General features: G+C 40.9%; 1 protein-coding gene across 2 annotated transcripts; it reads left to right on the top strand.

The window, feature by feature from the left end:
- The first annotated feature begins 92 nt into the window (after positions 1 to 92).
- Positions 93 to 17238, top strand: ftcdnl1 (formiminotransferase cyclodeaminase N-terminal like 1). Of its 2 annotated transcripts, none has more exons than XM_048535114.2 (6): positions 93 to 188; positions 5560 to 5682; positions 5773 to 5868; positions 9336 to 9491; positions 10199 to 10390; positions 13934 to 17237. In XM_048535114.2, the coding sequence occupies exons 2-6, from the start codon at positions 5568 to 5570 to the stop codon at positions 14371 to 14373; spliced, it is 999 nt and encodes a 332-aa protein (XP_048391071.2). In that variant the 5' UTR covers positions 93 to 188; positions 5560 to 5567; the 3' UTR covers positions 14374 to 17237. The 2 variants fall into 2 exon arrangements, with proteins under 2 accessions (XP_048391071.2, XP_048391072.2); XM_048535115.2 differs by lacking the exon at positions 93 to 188 and adding an exon at positions 196 to 1078 and having other exon boundaries at positions 13934 to 17238.
- Positions 17239 to 18924: the final 1686 nt, after the last annotated feature.

Raw genomic sequence — 18924 nt, forward strand, 5'->3', positions numbered from 1 at the left:
ATTCGCTCAGCTCCGGAATTTCGAGAGGTAGTACTTTGTGAATGCCAGACGAGGGCACTATTCGACAAATTTTGGACCGAGCAGCTTGCCATAGGCAGAGTCCAGTTCGTATGTTCAAAGGTCCAGTCAGCGATCACTCCGCACTCCACTAAGTTGCAATAGCTGATGAGGCCTTTCTGAACCGAGAGGTGAGTCTACAGCAAACTCTTCTAGAGCCCACGGGAACAATGTGCTGTCTGCAAGGAATTACCCGTTTGGAGCAGAATGCACGGCACTTTACAATCAGCAGGGAACGCGGCATGTTAGAAAAATTTAGAGCGAAATATTCCTGTGACCGAAGAGCAGTTGTGAAAAACATGTAATCGACAGAGGAGTTTGATTGACAGCGAGACTGGGGCTAGTGGGGTTTGATTGACAGCCGACCCCTGCGCGAGCTGACCCGTTTCCAGTGGCGACTGTGGCTCTGTGATGTCACGGGATTCCCCCCTTTGTAACGCTTGGTGGAAATAGAGTCCCAATTCCTCTCAGTGCAGCAAGGTGTCCCCCCAGTTCTTCCTAAATAAGAGCTGGAAACGCCAAATGCTGGGAATGCGCAGCGGGTGAGTTAACATCTGCCAAAATGACAGTTCATTTCTGGCGTATGGCCCCTTGCTTAGAGAACTGTCATCAAACAAGGTCTTTCAGACTGAATTTATGTTCAAGAACCATGACTCTGACATCGGAATTGGAAACAGTTTGGTTTTAAGCAAATGACAGGAAACCGGGTGGGAAATTAACAAAAGGGAAAGTCTATGACTGGATGGGAAACAGGAGAAGAAGAATGATAACACAGTTGGTGGTGCAAAGCCCATATGCACTAAAGACATACAAGTGTCCAGAGACGGAGCGAATCTCAGAATGATGAACAACTGTCATCTCCTGAACACAAACAGGAGAAAAATACAAAAAGAGAAAGAATTAAACATATAAAAGAAAATGTAACAGAGGATATGATTTAAAAATTTTCAACTCTGCCTTAAATCCTGAGGTCTATAAAGTACTCAACCAGAAGGTGATGCACAGTGTTTTGTATTTACTGGTGAGTTTTGTTGGAACTACACTATGAACTGAGGACAGGGAGGCCTGTCCTTTAATAACCGAGGAATAGGATGAGTTAACGTGCTTGTTATGTTTGATGGGTGGCTGGGATTTTGGTTGTGGTCATCCTCATTTTAGAGGTGCCAATATGGATCCTGCTCCACTGGTGTCAGTGCAGGGCAGCCTGTGTCACAAGTTGTTGTATTTATGTTTTTGAAGTCAGAAGCATCAAGGTGTTTCCTGTTGATTACAATAGAAGTGCCCCTCCCTCTCCTTTTCATCTGTGACTGCCTCATGCCTTTTCTGGTCCCCTGAAACATCTGAGAAAACTGCCAGTTAGGGTGCAATAGGCATTCACTGCTTGTAAATTTGTGGCATTGGCAAGCCAATGCTGCAAGGAATGGCATTCTTTATGTACATATTAGGATGCGGGTCCTGCCTATACTCAGTGATGCCACATATGGTTCTCCTCGAAGTTGGCAATGCTATTAGTGGGAGAGCTCATGAGCTCAAAACCCTGAGAAATGAATCGTACCACATGCTTCATGGAATTCTGAGGAGTGGGTGTACATCTCTCCCGAGGAGTATCTACCCTGTATGGTTTATGGATTTGTTTGCTGAGAATTTGTCACCTTTTCATGGATGGAAGAATGTCGGTCATTACATTGGACATCTTGTGACTCCAAGCCTGTGTCATTTCCCCACCCCCCAGCCTCCAATGGGGTGCAGCTGCCCTGATTTCCCTCCTCTCCTACTTCCTCATGTAGTGCACTTTACACCTGTGGAACCTGTTCTAAACCAGATTGTGGGCCTGCTGAGTCAGAGTAGACGATGCACTTGATCAATGTGACACAGTAGGCTTTGGTGCTTCGACATTGGCCCTGTGGGGGACACATGAACAGAGACATGAGGACTCACAATTCCAGATGCTTCAGCAAAGCTGAATCAGGACATTGGTGTGATAGCATGGTATTGGCTGGGGAGGACTGTGTTTCGACCCTGGATATTTTTGAGATCATTTTATACCGTCTTAGATGAATTCCCAACTCTCTATCATCCACTCCTTTGTACAGTTATCCTCATGAAATCAACAGCCCACTCCTCCACATATGTAAACATAGAAAGCTAGAGCACTCTACCACCTGAGCTTCCTCTCTCATTTTGTGTGCTGTTTTCTCCTGCAAAGGTCAACAGAGTTAAGACAAGGTTGCTTTCCTTCACCACTGCCAGCGTAGAATTCACACGAGATCTTTGGAAATCCACTGAGTTTGAGAGTTTTGCTCAGGGTTCAGCAATGCATCTGGGCACAAAGATCTTCAATGTTAGGATTGCTGTGTGCCCTCAGGTTTAAGAACTAGTGTATGTCATGGCACTGCATTTCACTTTTCCAGACCTAAGAATATCATCGAAGTGTTTGTGACACTTAGCTCAGGTTCTAGGCTAAGGCTAGTCACATCATAGATCACCTCATGCTAGGTCTGTTCTATTTGGCTGGGGAAAAGGAGGAGTATTTCTCTCTGCTGCAGTAACCTTGAAGAAAGCATCAAAAATTGTGAGTAGCCCAAGCACAGATTCTTAACATCATGCTGCCTGCTGCTGCATGCTGTCCTCCACCTGTGATGAAATGGTTTGTACTGTGATAGCTTCTATCATTAGGATGATGGACCCCAGGACAAAAATCCAGCACAGGGAATATTGAGATACTGCCTTTCAAAGTTTGGAGAGGCAACAGCATTCGATTAGCTTGGCTGCCTGATGTCAGAAGTTAGCAGTCATGCTCAAGTGGCAAGCTCTCACTTCCATCTAACACTGAGATAAACATGAAAAACCAGCAGTTCTTCCTCTCTACAAATTTTAAGACCGTAAGACATAGGAGCAGAAATTAGGCCATTCAGCTGATCGAGTCTGCTCTGCCATTCAATCATGGCTGATTATGTCCCTCAACTCCATTCTCCCGCTTTCTCCCCATAACCCTTGATAATCAAGAACCTATCTATCTAGGTCTTAAGTGTACTTAATGACCTGGCTTTCACAGCCTTCTGTGTCAGTGAATTCCATAGATTCACCACTCTCTGGCTGAACAAAATTTCTTCTTATCTCAGTTCTAAAAGGTCTTCCCTTTACTGTAAGGCGGTGCCCTCGGGTCCTAGTCTCTCCTGCCAATGGAAACATCTTCCCAACATTCACTCTCTGTCCAGGCCATTCAGTATTCTATAAGTTTCAATTAGATACCCCCTCGTTCTTCTAAACTCCATCAAGTATAGACCCAGCGTCCTCAAAAGTTCCTCATATGTTAAGCTTTCCAATCCTGGGACCATTCTCGTGAACATTTTGATGCCATGTTGTTCAGTATTCAGCCTTCACGCTAGAGGGCTTGCTGTGTCCATGAGCAATGGCTTGGAGATTAATACTGACAACATTAGGTTCCATCTCAAACCTTAGTTTCAAATGAACATCATTATGATCCCAGGTGGAACCACCAATTTTGTGTTATGATCTGGCTAAAGCAAACTTGCTTAGATAGTAAAGCCACAAGATGTGATGGTTTCAAACAAACACCAGGACTTTGCTATACCGGTTAGAATAGTAACACAATCTACAACATGTGTATAGATTATTTCTAACAGCCTGAACTAACATAGTAAACATGTGGCATATATTTTTTCAACACCCCATCATGCATTCAAAAAGCTAATGCAATCAAGAAAGGTCCCCAAGAATTTACTGTACAGCTCTTTCCGAACGTTAATGCTGCAGAGGGTCATCAGATCCCATTAAACTTCACAATGAATTGTAACTCTTTACTTTTGCTGAACTGACCTTGGAAATCCCTATCAAAGACTCTTCTTCATGCCTGCTTCAGTCACAGCACTTGTTCTAGTCAATTACTATCCTGTCTGTATCTATACTCCCCTTAGTTCTGAAAACTGCACTCCAAAATGTATTCACCAGCACAATACCAGCTTTTCCCTGATAGCTAGCTTCACCAAGTTAGATCTGTCCTTGGGTTTTCCTTGAGCTTTAATCTTGCTCAGTTGTATGGCGTACATTCGACTATTAGGCTTTTCAACCACCTCATTCACAGCTATACTGAACCACTAGTGGCAACCAGCTTCTTGTGAACCACCACAACTTCCAAGACTTTTCTTTAGCTCTGACTGCAACATCTAACTGCCTAATAACTCCTGGAGCGTGGCCTGAGGACTAATGGCACAGAGATATTCAACTGCTCTTGGGAATTAACTCACTGAGTCTTTCACAGAACCCACATATCCTGTTGCCTTCCTTGCAGGAGAGCTGAAAATCCGCATGGAGTCTAACATGGAATTTACCGTTTGTCTGCTTTACAACTCACTGACCTTCAGTTCTTGTCTGTAATGTTTGGAAGTGCTGTTCCACAACACCCCCACCCTTCCGTCTTTATCCCGAATGACCTATTGAAAACCTCGTAATGAGCCTTTCCCCTGCTGCTGCCGGAATACAACGTTGCCCCTAGCAAATTTCGGAACGGAGTGTGTTCTGAAAGTTACAGCTCTTCAAGAATGCTGGCTTCTGCGGGCAAATTGAACACACAGGAAATGGATTTCCTCACAACATGGCGGCACTTCCTTCATTGCGTTACTACTATACTCGACTGTTTGTTAATTTACATGGAGACAAGAAAACAGATTATAAAGAGTCTGTTCATTGACTTTCTAACTTGTTAAAGTATTTGTTTTGATTTTCCAAAGGTTGTACTTAAGCCTCTGTTAATCAAGGTGAAAAGTTTGTGTGCTCATAAAACATAACAACCCTTTATGTTAAGTCAGAAATCTAATCATTAATTTACAGCTATGACATTTATAATTTTAGAGTCATTGTAACTTTAATATTTCTAAATAGAGTAGTGCCGTCTTTAAATTTTTTTCTGTGAAAGTACTATCGAACTGCCTTTTACAATACTGCAGAATCAAAGTTTTATTAGGTGGCGCCTTCACATTTTCTGTTTACTTCAAAAATATGGGCTTGTTACTGCTTGGTTGCAATATTGGCAGATTTACAAACTACAAGCAGCAATGATTATATCCTTCAGTTCTGATGAAAGCTCATTGACCTGAAATAACTCTATTCCTTTCTACGGTAGCTGCCTGATCTGCTGAGTGTTACAGCATTGTTTTCATTTGTATCCCTAGAGTTTGTGACTGTCAAACTTCATGGAAAAATGCTACACCCAAAACCTCTATTGCTTATTTTATTAGTGCCTGCATAGCTATGTTTAATCTACACATTATTGAAAATAAGCATGGCAACAGGATATGTAGGTGCATCTGTATTAGTCTCGACTTGATGCATGTTTACTGTGTGGTAGACCATCAGTTGAAGGGGGCTGCCAGTCAGTCACTCTCTCTTGATTGGTTTATTAAAAGCACCAAAAGGGGAATTCTATTAACAATGGATTAAGAAATGAGATGGGAACAAAGTAATTTTTATTTTCTTGTTTAGGCTAAAACATGGCATCCTCAAGACTGTGTCTCCGTTTGGCTGTATGTTTGCTGAATGTTTCTGAAGCTAGACAGCGAGACATTGTGGAAAGGATTGCTAAAGCTGCCCTCTGGGATAAAGCAGGTACGAGTTAATTTTCATTGCTAAAACCATGAGGAAAAAAAATGTAACTGCCTGAAATATTGGTGACACATTTTTGTGCTTTGATTGCAGGTCAGAAACAAACACAAACAACTGTGTTGAATATATTTTCAGATTATGACTATAACCGATCTGTCTTAACTCTTGCTGCTCCTGTGGAGACTTTAGGTAAGACGCGTTTGCTCTTAAAAGTACAGTTTGTATCAACTGGAAAAGCATTTGAAAAATTTCTTGCTCCACAGGCCAATATTTGACTGTCTGCCTAGAGCCCAAGTTCAAACTTCAGGCTTGACTGAATCTCAGTTTCTGTTCCTTTTAATAGTTACTGTGCTTTGTATTTACATGATAGGCTATGGAGTGTAATGTTAGATGCTTGTGAGGTAATTTATCGAGTTGGTGGGATGCAGAGAATAAAGACTTGGCAGATTCAGCTGCCTGGCAGATTCAGCTGCCTTGCAGATGCAGGACCCTGAGGTATGTAGCTAAGAGAGAACATTCATATTCCCACACCTTGTGTGACTGTTTCGGACAAGTGTTGAAGGGAGTAAGCATGGAAAGCAAGGTAAATGTCTTGACAAACTCATTTCACACACCACTCAATATAAACATAACCATGCTTAGCTGGTTATAGAGATGAATGATGCAGGAGATGGAATAGTGTTGGATTGTTGCTGCAATCACTGCTTCACTCATAGTGAAACTTCCTTGAAAAATTTTCAAATTGTAAATGACATGTCGATAAATTGAAACTGAGAAATAAGTAAGAGAAAATGCCTTCTATCTTAAATCTAGACTTATATGATCACATCAAATTATAAGAATGTTCAAACATGCCACTGACTAGCTGAATTCCCCAGTTGAGAACTTGTTTTTAATATGATCATGGGATGTGTGCATCACTGACAAAGCCAGCACTTATTGGTCATCCTTAATTAATCTTGAAAAGGCGTGCTGGAGACTGCTTCAGTCCATGTAGTGTCGGTGCACCAAAATCACATTAGGGTTGAAGTTCCAGAATTTTGACACAGCAAAACTGAAGAAACAGTGATACACTTCAGGTCCAGATGGTATGACTTGGAGGGAAGGTTGCATGTAGCTAATGTTCTCATGTAGCTGCTGATCTTCTAGGTGATGAAGGTAATTAGTTTGGAGAAGGCCTGGTGAATTGCTGCAACACAATTTGCTCATGGTATGCCGCCGGGGCAGAGGCAGTGAATGCTTAAGGTGGTAGATGTGGTGCCAATCAAGTGGCCAGCTTGTCCTAGATGGTGTCCAGTTTGAGTGATGTTGGAGTTACACTCATCCAAGTAAGTGAGTAGCATTCCATCACATTTCTAATGTGTGTCTTGTAGATAATGGAAAGCCTTGGGACATCAGGGAGAGATTTATTCAGAACATAATTTATAACGCATGACAATCTTGTCAACAGAACGTTGAACAGCTGTTCCCCCTTGTGAGACAGTCTCGAAAAAGACATCATAGATATAGAGTGAGAGGAGGTAGGTTCAAAACTGAGCTGAGGAGAAACTATTTCTCTTTGGGAGGTTGTGAATCTCTAGAACTCACTGCCCAAAGTGCAGTACTGGGAAAATCTATCGAAAGAGTCAAGAAAGAAATAGATATGTTTCTAATGAAAAGTGGGTTAAAGGTATATGGGGAGCAGGTAGGAAAGTGGAGTTGAGGCCAGGATAAGATCAGCTATGATCATGCTAAATTGCAGAATGGGCTCAAAGGCTGAATTACCTACTTCCACTCCTAATTCCTGTGTTCCTATATTTGTATTACTTGTATTTCTGTTGTGTTTATGTTCAGCAGTGACCTGCAGTATTTTGACGTTGGAGGACTCAATGATGATAACACCATTGAACGTCGAGGGAGGTCTTTAGATTCCCTCTTTGGTGATAGTCATTTCCTTGTATTTAATGTGTGCAAACATTATTTAATATTAGTTGTAGAGCACTGTTGGGAACAGATTGCTTACTCGTCATCTTGCTGATGCAAAGGTATTTGAGGTGAGCTCAGGGGAGAGGAAATATATGACATCAAACCAATAAGGGATAAAAAATATACAAAACATGACATGGTAGAATTGGTACTAGCCACAGGTTCCTGAAATTATATTCGCTAATTGTTAATTGTGGGGAAATAAATGGCGTTGTGTTATTTTCTATTATAAGAATAATTCCACTCGAGACTGAGGAAGTTAAATTGCTTAAGTTACAGACATGATCTTTTGTTCATTTATTTCCGCAGCTTTGGCATTTCAATGTGTGACAGCTAATGAACTTTATGTATAGTATCAAAGTTACATTATAAGATAAGAGCCCATAGTGTTGGGAGTAGTATGTCAAGATGGAAAGAGGATTGACCGACTGATAGAAAACAGAGAGCTAGGGTAAAGGGGGCATTTTCAGGATAACTACCTGTGACTACTAGAATGGCACAGAGATCAGTGCTGGGGCCACACATATTTGTAACGCATTAATGACTCGGATAACAAAATTGAATGTACTACAACAAAGTTTGCAGATGACACAAAAATAAATGAGAGGGATAGTAGTGAGGATGACCACAAAAAGTCTACAGAGGGACACCGTCAGGGCAAAAACTTGGCAGATGGACTATAATGTGGGAAATCATGAGGTTAGGAGCTCTGGCGGGGAGAATAAAAGAGCTGAATATTATTTAAATTGGAATGGCTATGGAAATCTGCAGGACGCAGGAATTTGGGGTTCAGATCTGGTCAGACAACACCTGGAATGGCTGTGAACAGTTTTGGTTCCCCTTTTGGTAGGAAAAATGTAGTGGCATTGGAGATAGCCCAGAGAAGGTTCACTCAATTAATTTTAGACATGGAAGGATTTTCTTATGACAGATCGAGTAGCTGTGCTTGTACTGGTTGGAGTTTAGAATAATGAGAGGAGTCCTTATGAAAACATATTGATTCCTGGAGGGCTTGACAGAGTAGATATGGAGTGATTGCTTTCCCCTGTAGGTCACCCTAGAGCCAGAAGGCATGACCTCAGAGAAAGGCGTCACCCAGTGAGGGTGAGTACTATTTTTTTCTCATGTAGAGTAGTCAAACTGTGGAATTGTTCACCACAGAGAGCCGTTGAGGCTGGGTCATTAAGGATAGCTAAGGCAACGCGAGTCAGATTTTTAATCCGTTAGGGAATCGAGGTTAGCGGAGCGAAAAAAAGAAGTGTTGTTGAGGATAAATCACATCAGCTCTTATCAGATCTTATTGAATGGCAGATCAAACTCGATGGGTTACGGGGCCTACATCTACTCCTGTGGCTAATGCCTGATCATTTTGCCAAGTATTCATTAATACTGCAATATGGAGAAATCTTAACTGACATGGAACTGGCAAAAGAGGGAAGGTTGCATATAACTTCACACACATTGTTGTGAAGCTGTGGAAATCTTTTATGTTTCCACAGTTTTTTCCATACTTGAGAGAAAATCCACTTTCAAAGAAAAATAACACGGTTTATTCTATGATATAATACAATACGTTAGATATTTATGTGCAGTGTAGATTTCTGTTAATATTTCATCCACTGAGCTCAATCATTATACTTTTTGTATAGCATGTTATATAGCAACGGGTTAAGTGAATTTTCCTTTTTTAGGTAATTCCGTTGTGACAGCATGCACTGAAGCATATGATTTGATTGATATGGAGCACCATGATGGCATCCATCCTTGCCTTGGGAGCGTGGATCTTGTTCCCATTTACCCCCTATCAGAGTCTGTTAGCCTGGAAGAATGTGGCAGAGTGGCTCGAGGTAGGTTAACAGCAGTATTCATTTCACTTCAGTCATGCTTGAACAACAACTACCTGTGTTTATGTAGTACCTTTAGCATAAAACATCCCAAAGCACTTCATAGCAACATTACAAAACAATATTTGATACTGGGCTACCTAAGGAGATACCAGAGCAAATAATCAAAAGCTTTCTCAAATATCTAGGTTTTACAGAGCTCTTAAAGGATGAAAGAGCATCAGTGAGGTTCAAGGAAGGAATTCCAGACTTAAGGCCTACGCTGCTGTAGGCATTGTCATCATGAATTGCAATTAAAATTAAGGATGCCCAAAAAGTCTGGAATTAGGCAAGGAAAGCGCTGTTGTTATAATCTTCATAGAGACTGTCACATGCTAGGATATTTAAATTCCCAGTGACTGACATAAAGGAATTGTACAACTTCAAATTTGATGAAACAAAAACAGTAAGTGCTGGAAAAACTGACAAAGAGTCACAGGACATCAAAGATTAACTCTGCTTTCTTTCTACAGATGCTGTCAGACCTGTAATTTATGTTTTTGATCCAGGTTTCCAGCATCTGCAGTTCTTTGTTTTATTCAAATTTCATGCATGTTACAAACAACTAAATGCAACATTGGCTAAATATTACTTTATAGGTAACTAGTACTTGAAACTTTATGCCCTGTAAATTGAGGATTTTTAAAATCCCTTTCATCTCTTCCTTACAGACATTGCAGAGAAATTATCTCAAGATGTACCAGATTGCAGTATCTTTTATTTTGGATATGCAGATCAACCTCTCAAACGAAACCTAGTCCAACGCAGGAAGGAGGTGAACTGGTACAAGAGGACCAGTTTGAATGTGAATGAAATAAAGCCAGATGTTGGAGCTGTGATTTCTCTTAGATATGGTTTGACAGGTTGGTGTTCTGTAACATACCCTAAAACGATTTGATGGAAATTAATGCATGGCTATAGGTTGTGTTAGAATACTTAGGCTCTCAAATGCATTGTCACTCTGTTCATTTCTGCCAGTTCATTTTTGTGTTATTTCTGAGCATGCTGACCTTAATTAATTTTAATCATGTTATCAAACTGTTCCAGGGCAGGTGGGAATTGAACCCTGATCTTTTGGTCCAGATGTAGCGACACCACTACCACTATACCACAAGGCCATTTAAATTATTATTATTCTTTTATTCAACCTGTTTAGAGACATTGTGACAAATTTCTGGAAAAAGTGGGAATTGAACTTTCTGACACAAGGTATGGACCCTACCCTCCGCCCCAAAATCCTCCATATTCATTGTAATTGGACTCAGTTGTTTCAGCATAATTGCTTCTATGTACCAGGATTTCCCTTTAAATCTTCACAAACCATCTCATATTGCAAATTTTAAGAAGTAATCTCAAAACCCAGCCCACAGATTTATAAAGGTTAAAAAAACTTTAATTTTTATCACAAGAATGAGGGATTATCTCCAGTATTTTCAAATTGGTGTTTATTTTATTTTCATGTAAAATAGCTGATCAATAGCATTGGATATTATTTTATGCGTTTCGTCTGGCAGCCCAGTCAAAACCAGCACTTCTGTGGAAAGAGAGGTAAGACTAAATGCCTGACAATGCTGGATTTGACCTCAGTGATCTATTTAGAGTCCAGTAATCCAAGGAAGAAAGTATTTTACAATCTATCCAACTTCCAATTAGAACAGACAGTCCACATTGTATATTTTGATTCATAAAATCACACAGAACATTCATTCCTCTTGAGAAACTCAATGGGCCATTTTGTAGAGAGCGTGCAGTTTTAATTCATTTCACAAAGTTGAAAGGTCCTTCTTGGGTTGTAGCACCTGCTGACACCTATCTTGGAGCCTTCTATGTTCAAAAGTACTCCAGTGCAAAGTGGATTGCAGTTTTACCTCTAGCTTCTGATAACATCTAAGTGTGGAAACGTTGGGGCTTTATATGTTGTGCTGCATCATGGACAGTTGCCAGTTAGTTGAGAAGCTTTTTCTAAAATGACTCTGAATCCAGCTGATGAGGGTTGTAGCAGACTCGAAACATTAATTCCGTTTCTCTCTCCACAGAAGTTGCCAGATCTGCTTAGTTCCACCACCAATTTCTGTTTTTGTTTCTGATTTCTAACATTCTCAGTGGATAAGAGAACTTAAAATTTTATCAACTTTTGCTCATCTTGTCACTGAAGCTTTAACTTCCTTACCCGAAATAAACTGAAAAAGACGAGGCTTAGACAATTGAATTAGGCTTGTCACAACCTCAGTGTCATATTTGACCTGAAATAAGCTTCCAGCCCCATCTCTGCTGCTTCACCAAGACTCCCTACTTTCCTATCAGTAACTTTGCTGATTGCCATCCCTACTTCAGCATACCTGTTACTGAAAACCTCATACACATACCTTTTATAACACCAGACTATGTGGCCCCCTCACTTTCTGCACTCTATCACCTTGCGGCCATCCAAAACCCAGTTGCACATGTCGTAACTCATGCCAAAACCTATTCACCAATCATCCCTGTGCTTGCTGACCTATGCTGACTCGCACCTTGGTAACATGCTGGTTTTTAATTGCTTCTCCTTGTTTTCAAATCCCCTGTGTGACCTGCCCTTTCTTATCTGTGTATCCTCTTCTAACCCTCCAGATTTTTGGACTGCAGAATTTTACACCTAGGGAATCCTCAATATTAGTAGCTGCACCATTGGCATCTAGGCCTTCAGGAAACTCCGGAATTCTCTGCCAAAATCTCTCCACCTATCTTTTCTCCTTTATGCTGCTCCTTAAAACTGACAACCATTTATTAAGGAATAATAAAAGGACATTTGGAAAGTTAAAATACAATCCATCAGAGTCAGCATGGTTTTATGATGAGAAAATCATGTTTGGATAAGTTGATGCAGTTGCAGATAATGGCAATTTTGTAGATATAGTCTTTCTGAACTTCCAGAATGTATTTGATAAGGTCCTGCACAAATGGTTACTCCACAAGGTAAGGTCACATGGGTTGGAAATAATTTATTAGCTTGCATAGACCATTGTCTAACCAATGGAAAGTAGAGAATTGGGGTAAGTGGATCATTTTCTGGTAACTATTGGAGTGCACTAGGGTTCGGTTGTTGAGCTTCAACTATTTACAATCTGTATTGATAGTTGCATATATGAACAGAAAGTGCTAGACCTTAATTTGCAAATAACACAAAAAAAGGTTGCAATGAAGAAATGAGAAATTTATAAATAGATATGTATGCGTTAGGTGAATGGTCCAAAATTTGGCAGATGGAGTTTAATGTGGATAGATATGAGGTTAACCATTTTGGTCTAAGAAATAGAAAGGCAATTTATTATCTCAATGGAGAAAAAATTCAGAGCACTTTGGTGCAGAGGGATTTGGGTGTCCTTGTGCATGAATCACAGAATAGTAGTGTCCAGGTACAGCAGGCAACAAGGAAGGAAATTTAAATTTTTAGCATTTATTGCTTAAAAAAAATCTCAATGTGGAGAAATATTTCTGAAACTGTTCAATGCATTAATGGGACTGCATCCAGAATATTGCGTACAGTTTGGTCCCCTTTCTTGAGGAGGGGTATAGTTGGAGGCAGTTCAAAAGAGGTTCACTAGATCAATTCTGGAGGTGAGATGTTTGTTTTATGAAGAGAGATTGAGCAGTTTAGGCTTATACTCTCTGAAGTTTAGAAGAATGGGAGGAGATCTAATTGAGGTATATAAGGTGCTAGAGGGGATTGAGAAAGTCGATATAGAAAGGATATTTCCTCATATGGGGCAATCTGGAATGAGTGATCATAATTTTAGGATCAGGTGTAGCAGAGATGATGAGAAATAACTTCTCCCAAAGGATTATCAATCTGTGGGATCCACTACCCCAGAGTGTGGTGGATGCTGAGACACTGATTGATTGAGTTTAAGGCAGAGAGAGACGGATTTTTATTTAGTAATGAGTTGAAGGGTTATTGGAGAGCAGGCAGAAAAGTAGTTAAGGCTAAGATGAGAGCAGCCATGAACATATCAAATGGCAGATCAGGTTTGAGGGACTGAATTGCATACTCCTGCTCCTATTTTTTGTTCTTATATTCTTGCAATTTACTTTGTAATTTGACGATTTGTCCTCATACATCCTCATGTTGCTTAAAATCTGCTGATGCTCCTGTAAGGCACCTTGTGACAGTTTACTTCAGTGCATTAAATAAATGCAAGTTATTGTCATTGGAAAACCAAACAGATTTTCCATTCGTGTTCACTTGAACTCAGAAGACAGCAGAACAGTAAGGTAACTACCATGACACTAACTTGTAGACTGCTTCTGTAGCCTTGACTTTAAATAACCCATACACAGGTAATTTTGTGAGAATAATTTCAAACTGATGACAGGTTTTGAAAATTGCCACACGTTTAGAAAGATGTTTTCTTTCCGCTCTTTTTCAGGAATCGGTGCCAGCCCATATGTCATGAACTGCAACGTGACTATTGACACACAGGATCTGACCCTTGGGCAGCAGATTGCCAATGCAGTCCGGGGAGCAAATGTTGGAGGCCTATGTGGTGTTCAGGCCATGGCCTTTCCTCATGAGGGCACTGTGGAGATAGCCTGCAATGTCGAGAGTTTTACAGATGAGACCTCATCATCTCTGGCAGCAGAAAGAAAGGAATGTATTTCTTACTTTATTCAGGGGAAAGAATACTTGTACTTCTCTCCAAGATCCATAGAGAGGCAGATTAAAAAATTGGCTACCAGCCACGAAGTTGCAACCATTGGTACAGCTCTGGTTGGGTTCACGCCTCAGCTCTGCAAAAGCTTGGCAGAACAGGCTATACTGAAAGGGTGTGGAGAATTCTGGAAGACGCGTCAGACCATTACAATGTAGGGAAGGCATAGGTGTGTGATTTATGCCTTTAAGGAATCATGCTTAAGATAACTGTGGGCTGGATTTTAGGCTCTGCTCCAACCGCACCCCCCCCCAACATGTTTTCACCAGGATGGTCATGTAAAGTCTATCAAGTGACCAGCCCACTGCCTTCCCATCCACCTCTGGTCAATTTCTGAAAATATGGGGACAGAGGCGGTCTGGATAAGGTGCCTACTCGCCAATACACTCTTAGGCCCAATGTGCACCTTAAGCGTTGAATATTGCCCACTCTAGGCCTTTAATCCACCTCCATTGCCATAAAGCAGTTGACAGTGGCAGGTGGCAGCAGGAGTGAAAAGCCATTTGCAACTTGGTTGAAAAGGAGGGAAGGAAGGGGGTACATTATCTGAGAGGTGCCCTTTTGTCTGTGGGGGATATATCCAAGAAAATGTGACCCTGCTTTGTTCCGCCCCATCTGGTCTCCAAAATCCGAAACCCAGGCATCCCCACCTCAGCTTGGAAACCCTCCTTACCGTCTCACTCTCTTCTCTCTATCTCTTTCGCTGGAAATAATGTCGTTTTTCTGTCCGGGGTTATTTGCAGGCTCAGCATTGCCCACGCCTCAATTCCAGTACCATTGGCTACGTGAAAGTTGCCGATCACTCCTGTTGACCAGAGCTCTTGAGAGTGAGATTTCCCCTTGATTGAGGCCCCAAATGTCGTTGCGGAGGCTGCTGGAACATGTGATTGCAGACTGGCCTTATTTAAAGTCATTTGGTCTGGAACCAAACTTTTTTTCAAGGAGGTGAGCAGTACATCCCTGACTCCAATAAAATCCAGCCCAATATCTCTAACTGCGTAAACAGACCCTGCACACTATCATGAATATTTTGTGCTTTGTAATGATCTGTTGCTGATGAATAGGTAGAAATTCTTAGGTATGTATGACATTGGCCACAAAGAAATTATTGGAACAGGAATAAGCTCCTGTGAGATAGTAGGCAAACAGTTGATTTCACAGAATCTGCCAATGGCCCTGTTAAGCTAGTCCATGAGATTGTATCAAAGTGGTCCAGGAAGACAAGAAGGGTCCCGACCCGAAACGTCAACTTTCCTGTTCCTCGGATGCTGCCTACCTTCTGTGTTCCCCCAGATGTGTGCAGTGTTGTCTCTGACTCCAGCATCTGTAGTTTTTGATATCTCTGACAGGTTTATTCATTGGCTTACTTTTTTTAGGACATACTTCTGAACTTTGACTGAAGGCATTGACTCATGCTCAGTGACTGATCTGCAGGTATTGAAAACTCCTGGTTTCTCAAGCAAATGAGAATTCTGCATTTGTGAACATTAGACATTGTTAGATGTAGAGAGGTTGTTCCATGTTGTGGGAGAGTCTAGGACCACAAAATATAATCTCAGAAAATACCCAGAGATGAGGAGAAATTTCTTCTCACAATGGATGGTGAATCTGTGAAATTCTTTCCTCAGCTGCGGAGTGTTATTGAAGTGGACCAAGAAGTATATGCAAGGCTGAAATAGACAGATTTTTAATTAAGGAATTAAGGTTTATGGGCAAAAGGCAGGAAAATGGAGTTGAGGGTTATCAGGTCAATCATGATTTCATTAAATGGTGGGACAGATTTGATGGCTGGAATGGCCTAATTACACTGCCATGCCTTGTCTCCTTATGGACAAAACGCTAGATGGGTTGCCAGATTATCTAACCATTTGAGATTTTACAGCCGAAACCAATCACAGCCATGGGTCCTGCTTTGATCAGGAGCAGGAATGACCCTCCTTTTTTCCAGGAGTCTTAAGGTCATTTATAGCTGCCACACAGGATTTAAACCTGTCGTTGTCTGGATCACTCTGTGGAAAATGTTTACTTAATAGGAAAACTTGTTTCCCACGTTTTCTGGATGAGCTTATATCTGATGACGCAGTAAGAATTAAGAGCTCTGGAGATACACATACTGTTGTTGCCAGTGAACACAAACTTACGTTATATTATTTCTGTATGTTGTTACTACGGTGATCTAAGAACTTTCCATTAGATGGCCAGGTGCATTCTATAATCCACCATTAAAATTTAAGGAGTGAAAACCCAGGCTTTCTTGAAAAGAGGAGGAATAATGTTGTTCATCCAAGTAGTTCCCCTCGGTTATGGCACAGGAAAAATGTCATTTGAAAGAGAGCCACTTAATGTTACTAGACCTAGAGATAAGGATGTCTGCTCTGTGCTGTTCAGCTGTGGTAAGGACAGAAAGAGGCTGAGCTGAGATTTAGGACGCCCAGTTTAACTGTTTGTGAAGCTGTGTACCTGCCACAATCTCATTTGCTGATCAGACGAGCCAGAACTACTTGAGGCACAGTCTTATTTCCTCTTGCTTGCTCATGGGATAAGAATGGATACAGAAACGTCTTTGAAGTGTCACTCATGGTTAGTATTCCCATCAGTATGTAAGAATCCATCTGACTATTCATAGGACTGTGGACTTATATCTTTCATTGTAGCTTGTACGTAATAATGTGTGACCTATTATGCATAGTATCTGGAAGGACAGAGATGAATAAACTTCTCAATTTTGAGGTACACCACTTAGCAGGGAAGAGGACATAAATGTGTTACAGGATTTAAAACAAATGACGAGGAGAATGAAACCCATGCCATGAAATAGCAAGGAAAGAAATCCATTCCCCAGTGTTTGCACCTGTTTGTTGCAGACAAAATGATTTGATTTTTCATTTTGCTTCAGCCATGTGAATGATTAATTTACGAATAAATTCTTATCCAGCCAACCTGCCTCATGATGTAATGGTTCAATGCTCACGTTTCATAACTTGCAATGTGAATGTGGCATGTATGCGTGGAAAGGGTGTGGAAGACATGAGGACAATTTAATTGCTTGCATGCGGTGCGCAAATTGCATCTTGCTATTTGCATAATTCATCACTGGTTGGCCTCTTGGTTGAATGAGTGATGTTCATAATCTGCGTGCTAGCTGACAGGATTACGTCGATTTTTTTTCAAAAAAATGACGTGTGAATGTGCATGGAAAGTCAATTGTGAATGAAGTGGCAGTACTTTCACAGTCAGAGTTTCAATGCAGGAGGAGTCCCCCGATCTCATCATCTTGATGAAAGCATTAGCTTTATTTTGGAGTGCTTTTTACTATGAGTTTCTGAAGATCAGCAGCCAGAAACGCCAAGTTTTTGCTTTAAGGGATTCTGATACAAAACTGATCTTCCAGTGATTTCATTGGGGATCATCTAATTGGCTAATCCACTTACTAGCATTAAACATCTCCAGTCTCTGGATTGCACCATTCAGGAGTGATATTGAAAAATAATTTGTGGACTTTTTGCCCTTGGGAAAGCAGATGATTTGATTTTGTAATTATAATCTTTTTAGGAATGATACTGAATTCACTCGCATCATAAATAATTGTCCATAAATGTATAATCTGATTGTTAATTCAGCAAAAATAATTGGGAACCATTGTTGTGCATTTGGATTAAGATTAATATTCAGTCTAATTAATTTCCTTATATCAGTTTTCTCCTCCCTCTTCTAAAGATGCTGACTCATATTGCAGTATGCCCCGGAATCCTTTGATACTTCATGCCAATTTAAACAGCATCAGCAGACATTACAATTCTCTAAGGTGTCACAACCAAACTTGATTCTGTGCTTGCATGACACCAACCCACTTCCTACAGGATCACTGGTAGCTGGCAGGAGAAACTTAACGTATGGTTACTGATCGTAGGGTTCCACTTGGGATCAAAAGATGTTTGCGCAGAATAGGAATTGAACCTGGGAGTTTCCATAGCTTGTACTCACTTACCTCATCCACTAATGAATTTAGGAATTATTGTGGAGAATTGCAAGATCGAACCTACATCTTATCACTCCATCTCAACACAGTGCGGGAGCTAGAGGAACACAACAGGTCAGGCAGTGTCAGAGGTATAGGAAAGTCAATGTTTCAGGTCAGGACCCTTCTGCTGTGTTCCTGCAGCTCCACAATGTGTTGACTCTGACTCCAGCATCTGCAGTTCTTGCTACCTCCTTATTACTTCATGGTGCAGTTTATCAAGAAGCAATCTGTCGACAGGTAACTTAATTTGACATCATTGGAATTATTTAATCGTTCAAATTAAAATGTTAAAATGCCATTGTACAATTCATTCAAAATTGCTAAATCTCAGCTGTTGAATAAGTTTGTAACGTTTTGAGCAAAAATGGTCAAGTTAACTGGAATAGTTCAATGGACGAGGCAGTGGCCTAGTGATATTATCTTTTGACCGTTAATTCAGAGACCAAGGTAATGTGCTGGGGACCCATGGCAATGTGCCTTAATGACTACCACCCAGTGGCCCTGACCTCCATAATCATGAAGAGCTTTGAGAGGCTGGTCATGGCCCTCATCAACTACAGTCTCCCAACCTGCCTCGATCCCCTCGAATTTGCATACTGATGTAACAAGTCCACAAAAGATCTCATATCACTAACCCAGCACTCATCCCTGGAATATCTGGGCAACAACGACTCTCACATCAGAAACC

This window comes from Stegostoma tigrinum, chromosome 7 (genome assembly GCF_030684315.1).
Source record: "Stegostoma tigrinum isolate sSteTig4 chromosome 7, sSteTig4.hap1, whole genome shotgun sequence".
NCBI lineage: Eukaryota > Metazoa > Chordata > Chondrichthyes > Orectolobiformes > Stegostomatidae > Stegostoma > Stegostoma tigrinum.

What these genes read in the sequence shown, in the direction of transcription:
- ftcdnl1 (XM_048535114.2), top strand. Translation starts at nt 5,568, where the DNA reads ATGGCATCCTCAAGACTGTGTCTCCGTTTGGCTGTATGTTTGCTGAAT. An exon ending in TGCTCCTGTGGAGACTTTAG is followed by an intron (nt 5,869 to 9,335) that starts GTAAGACGCGTT and finishes TTCCTTTTTTAG; the next exon opens with GTAATTCCGTTGTGACAGCA. An exon ending in ATGTGGCAGAGTGGCTCGAG is followed by an intron (nt 9,492 to 10,198) that starts GTAGGTTAACAG and finishes TCTTCCTTACAG; the next exon opens with ACATTGCAGAGAAATTATCT.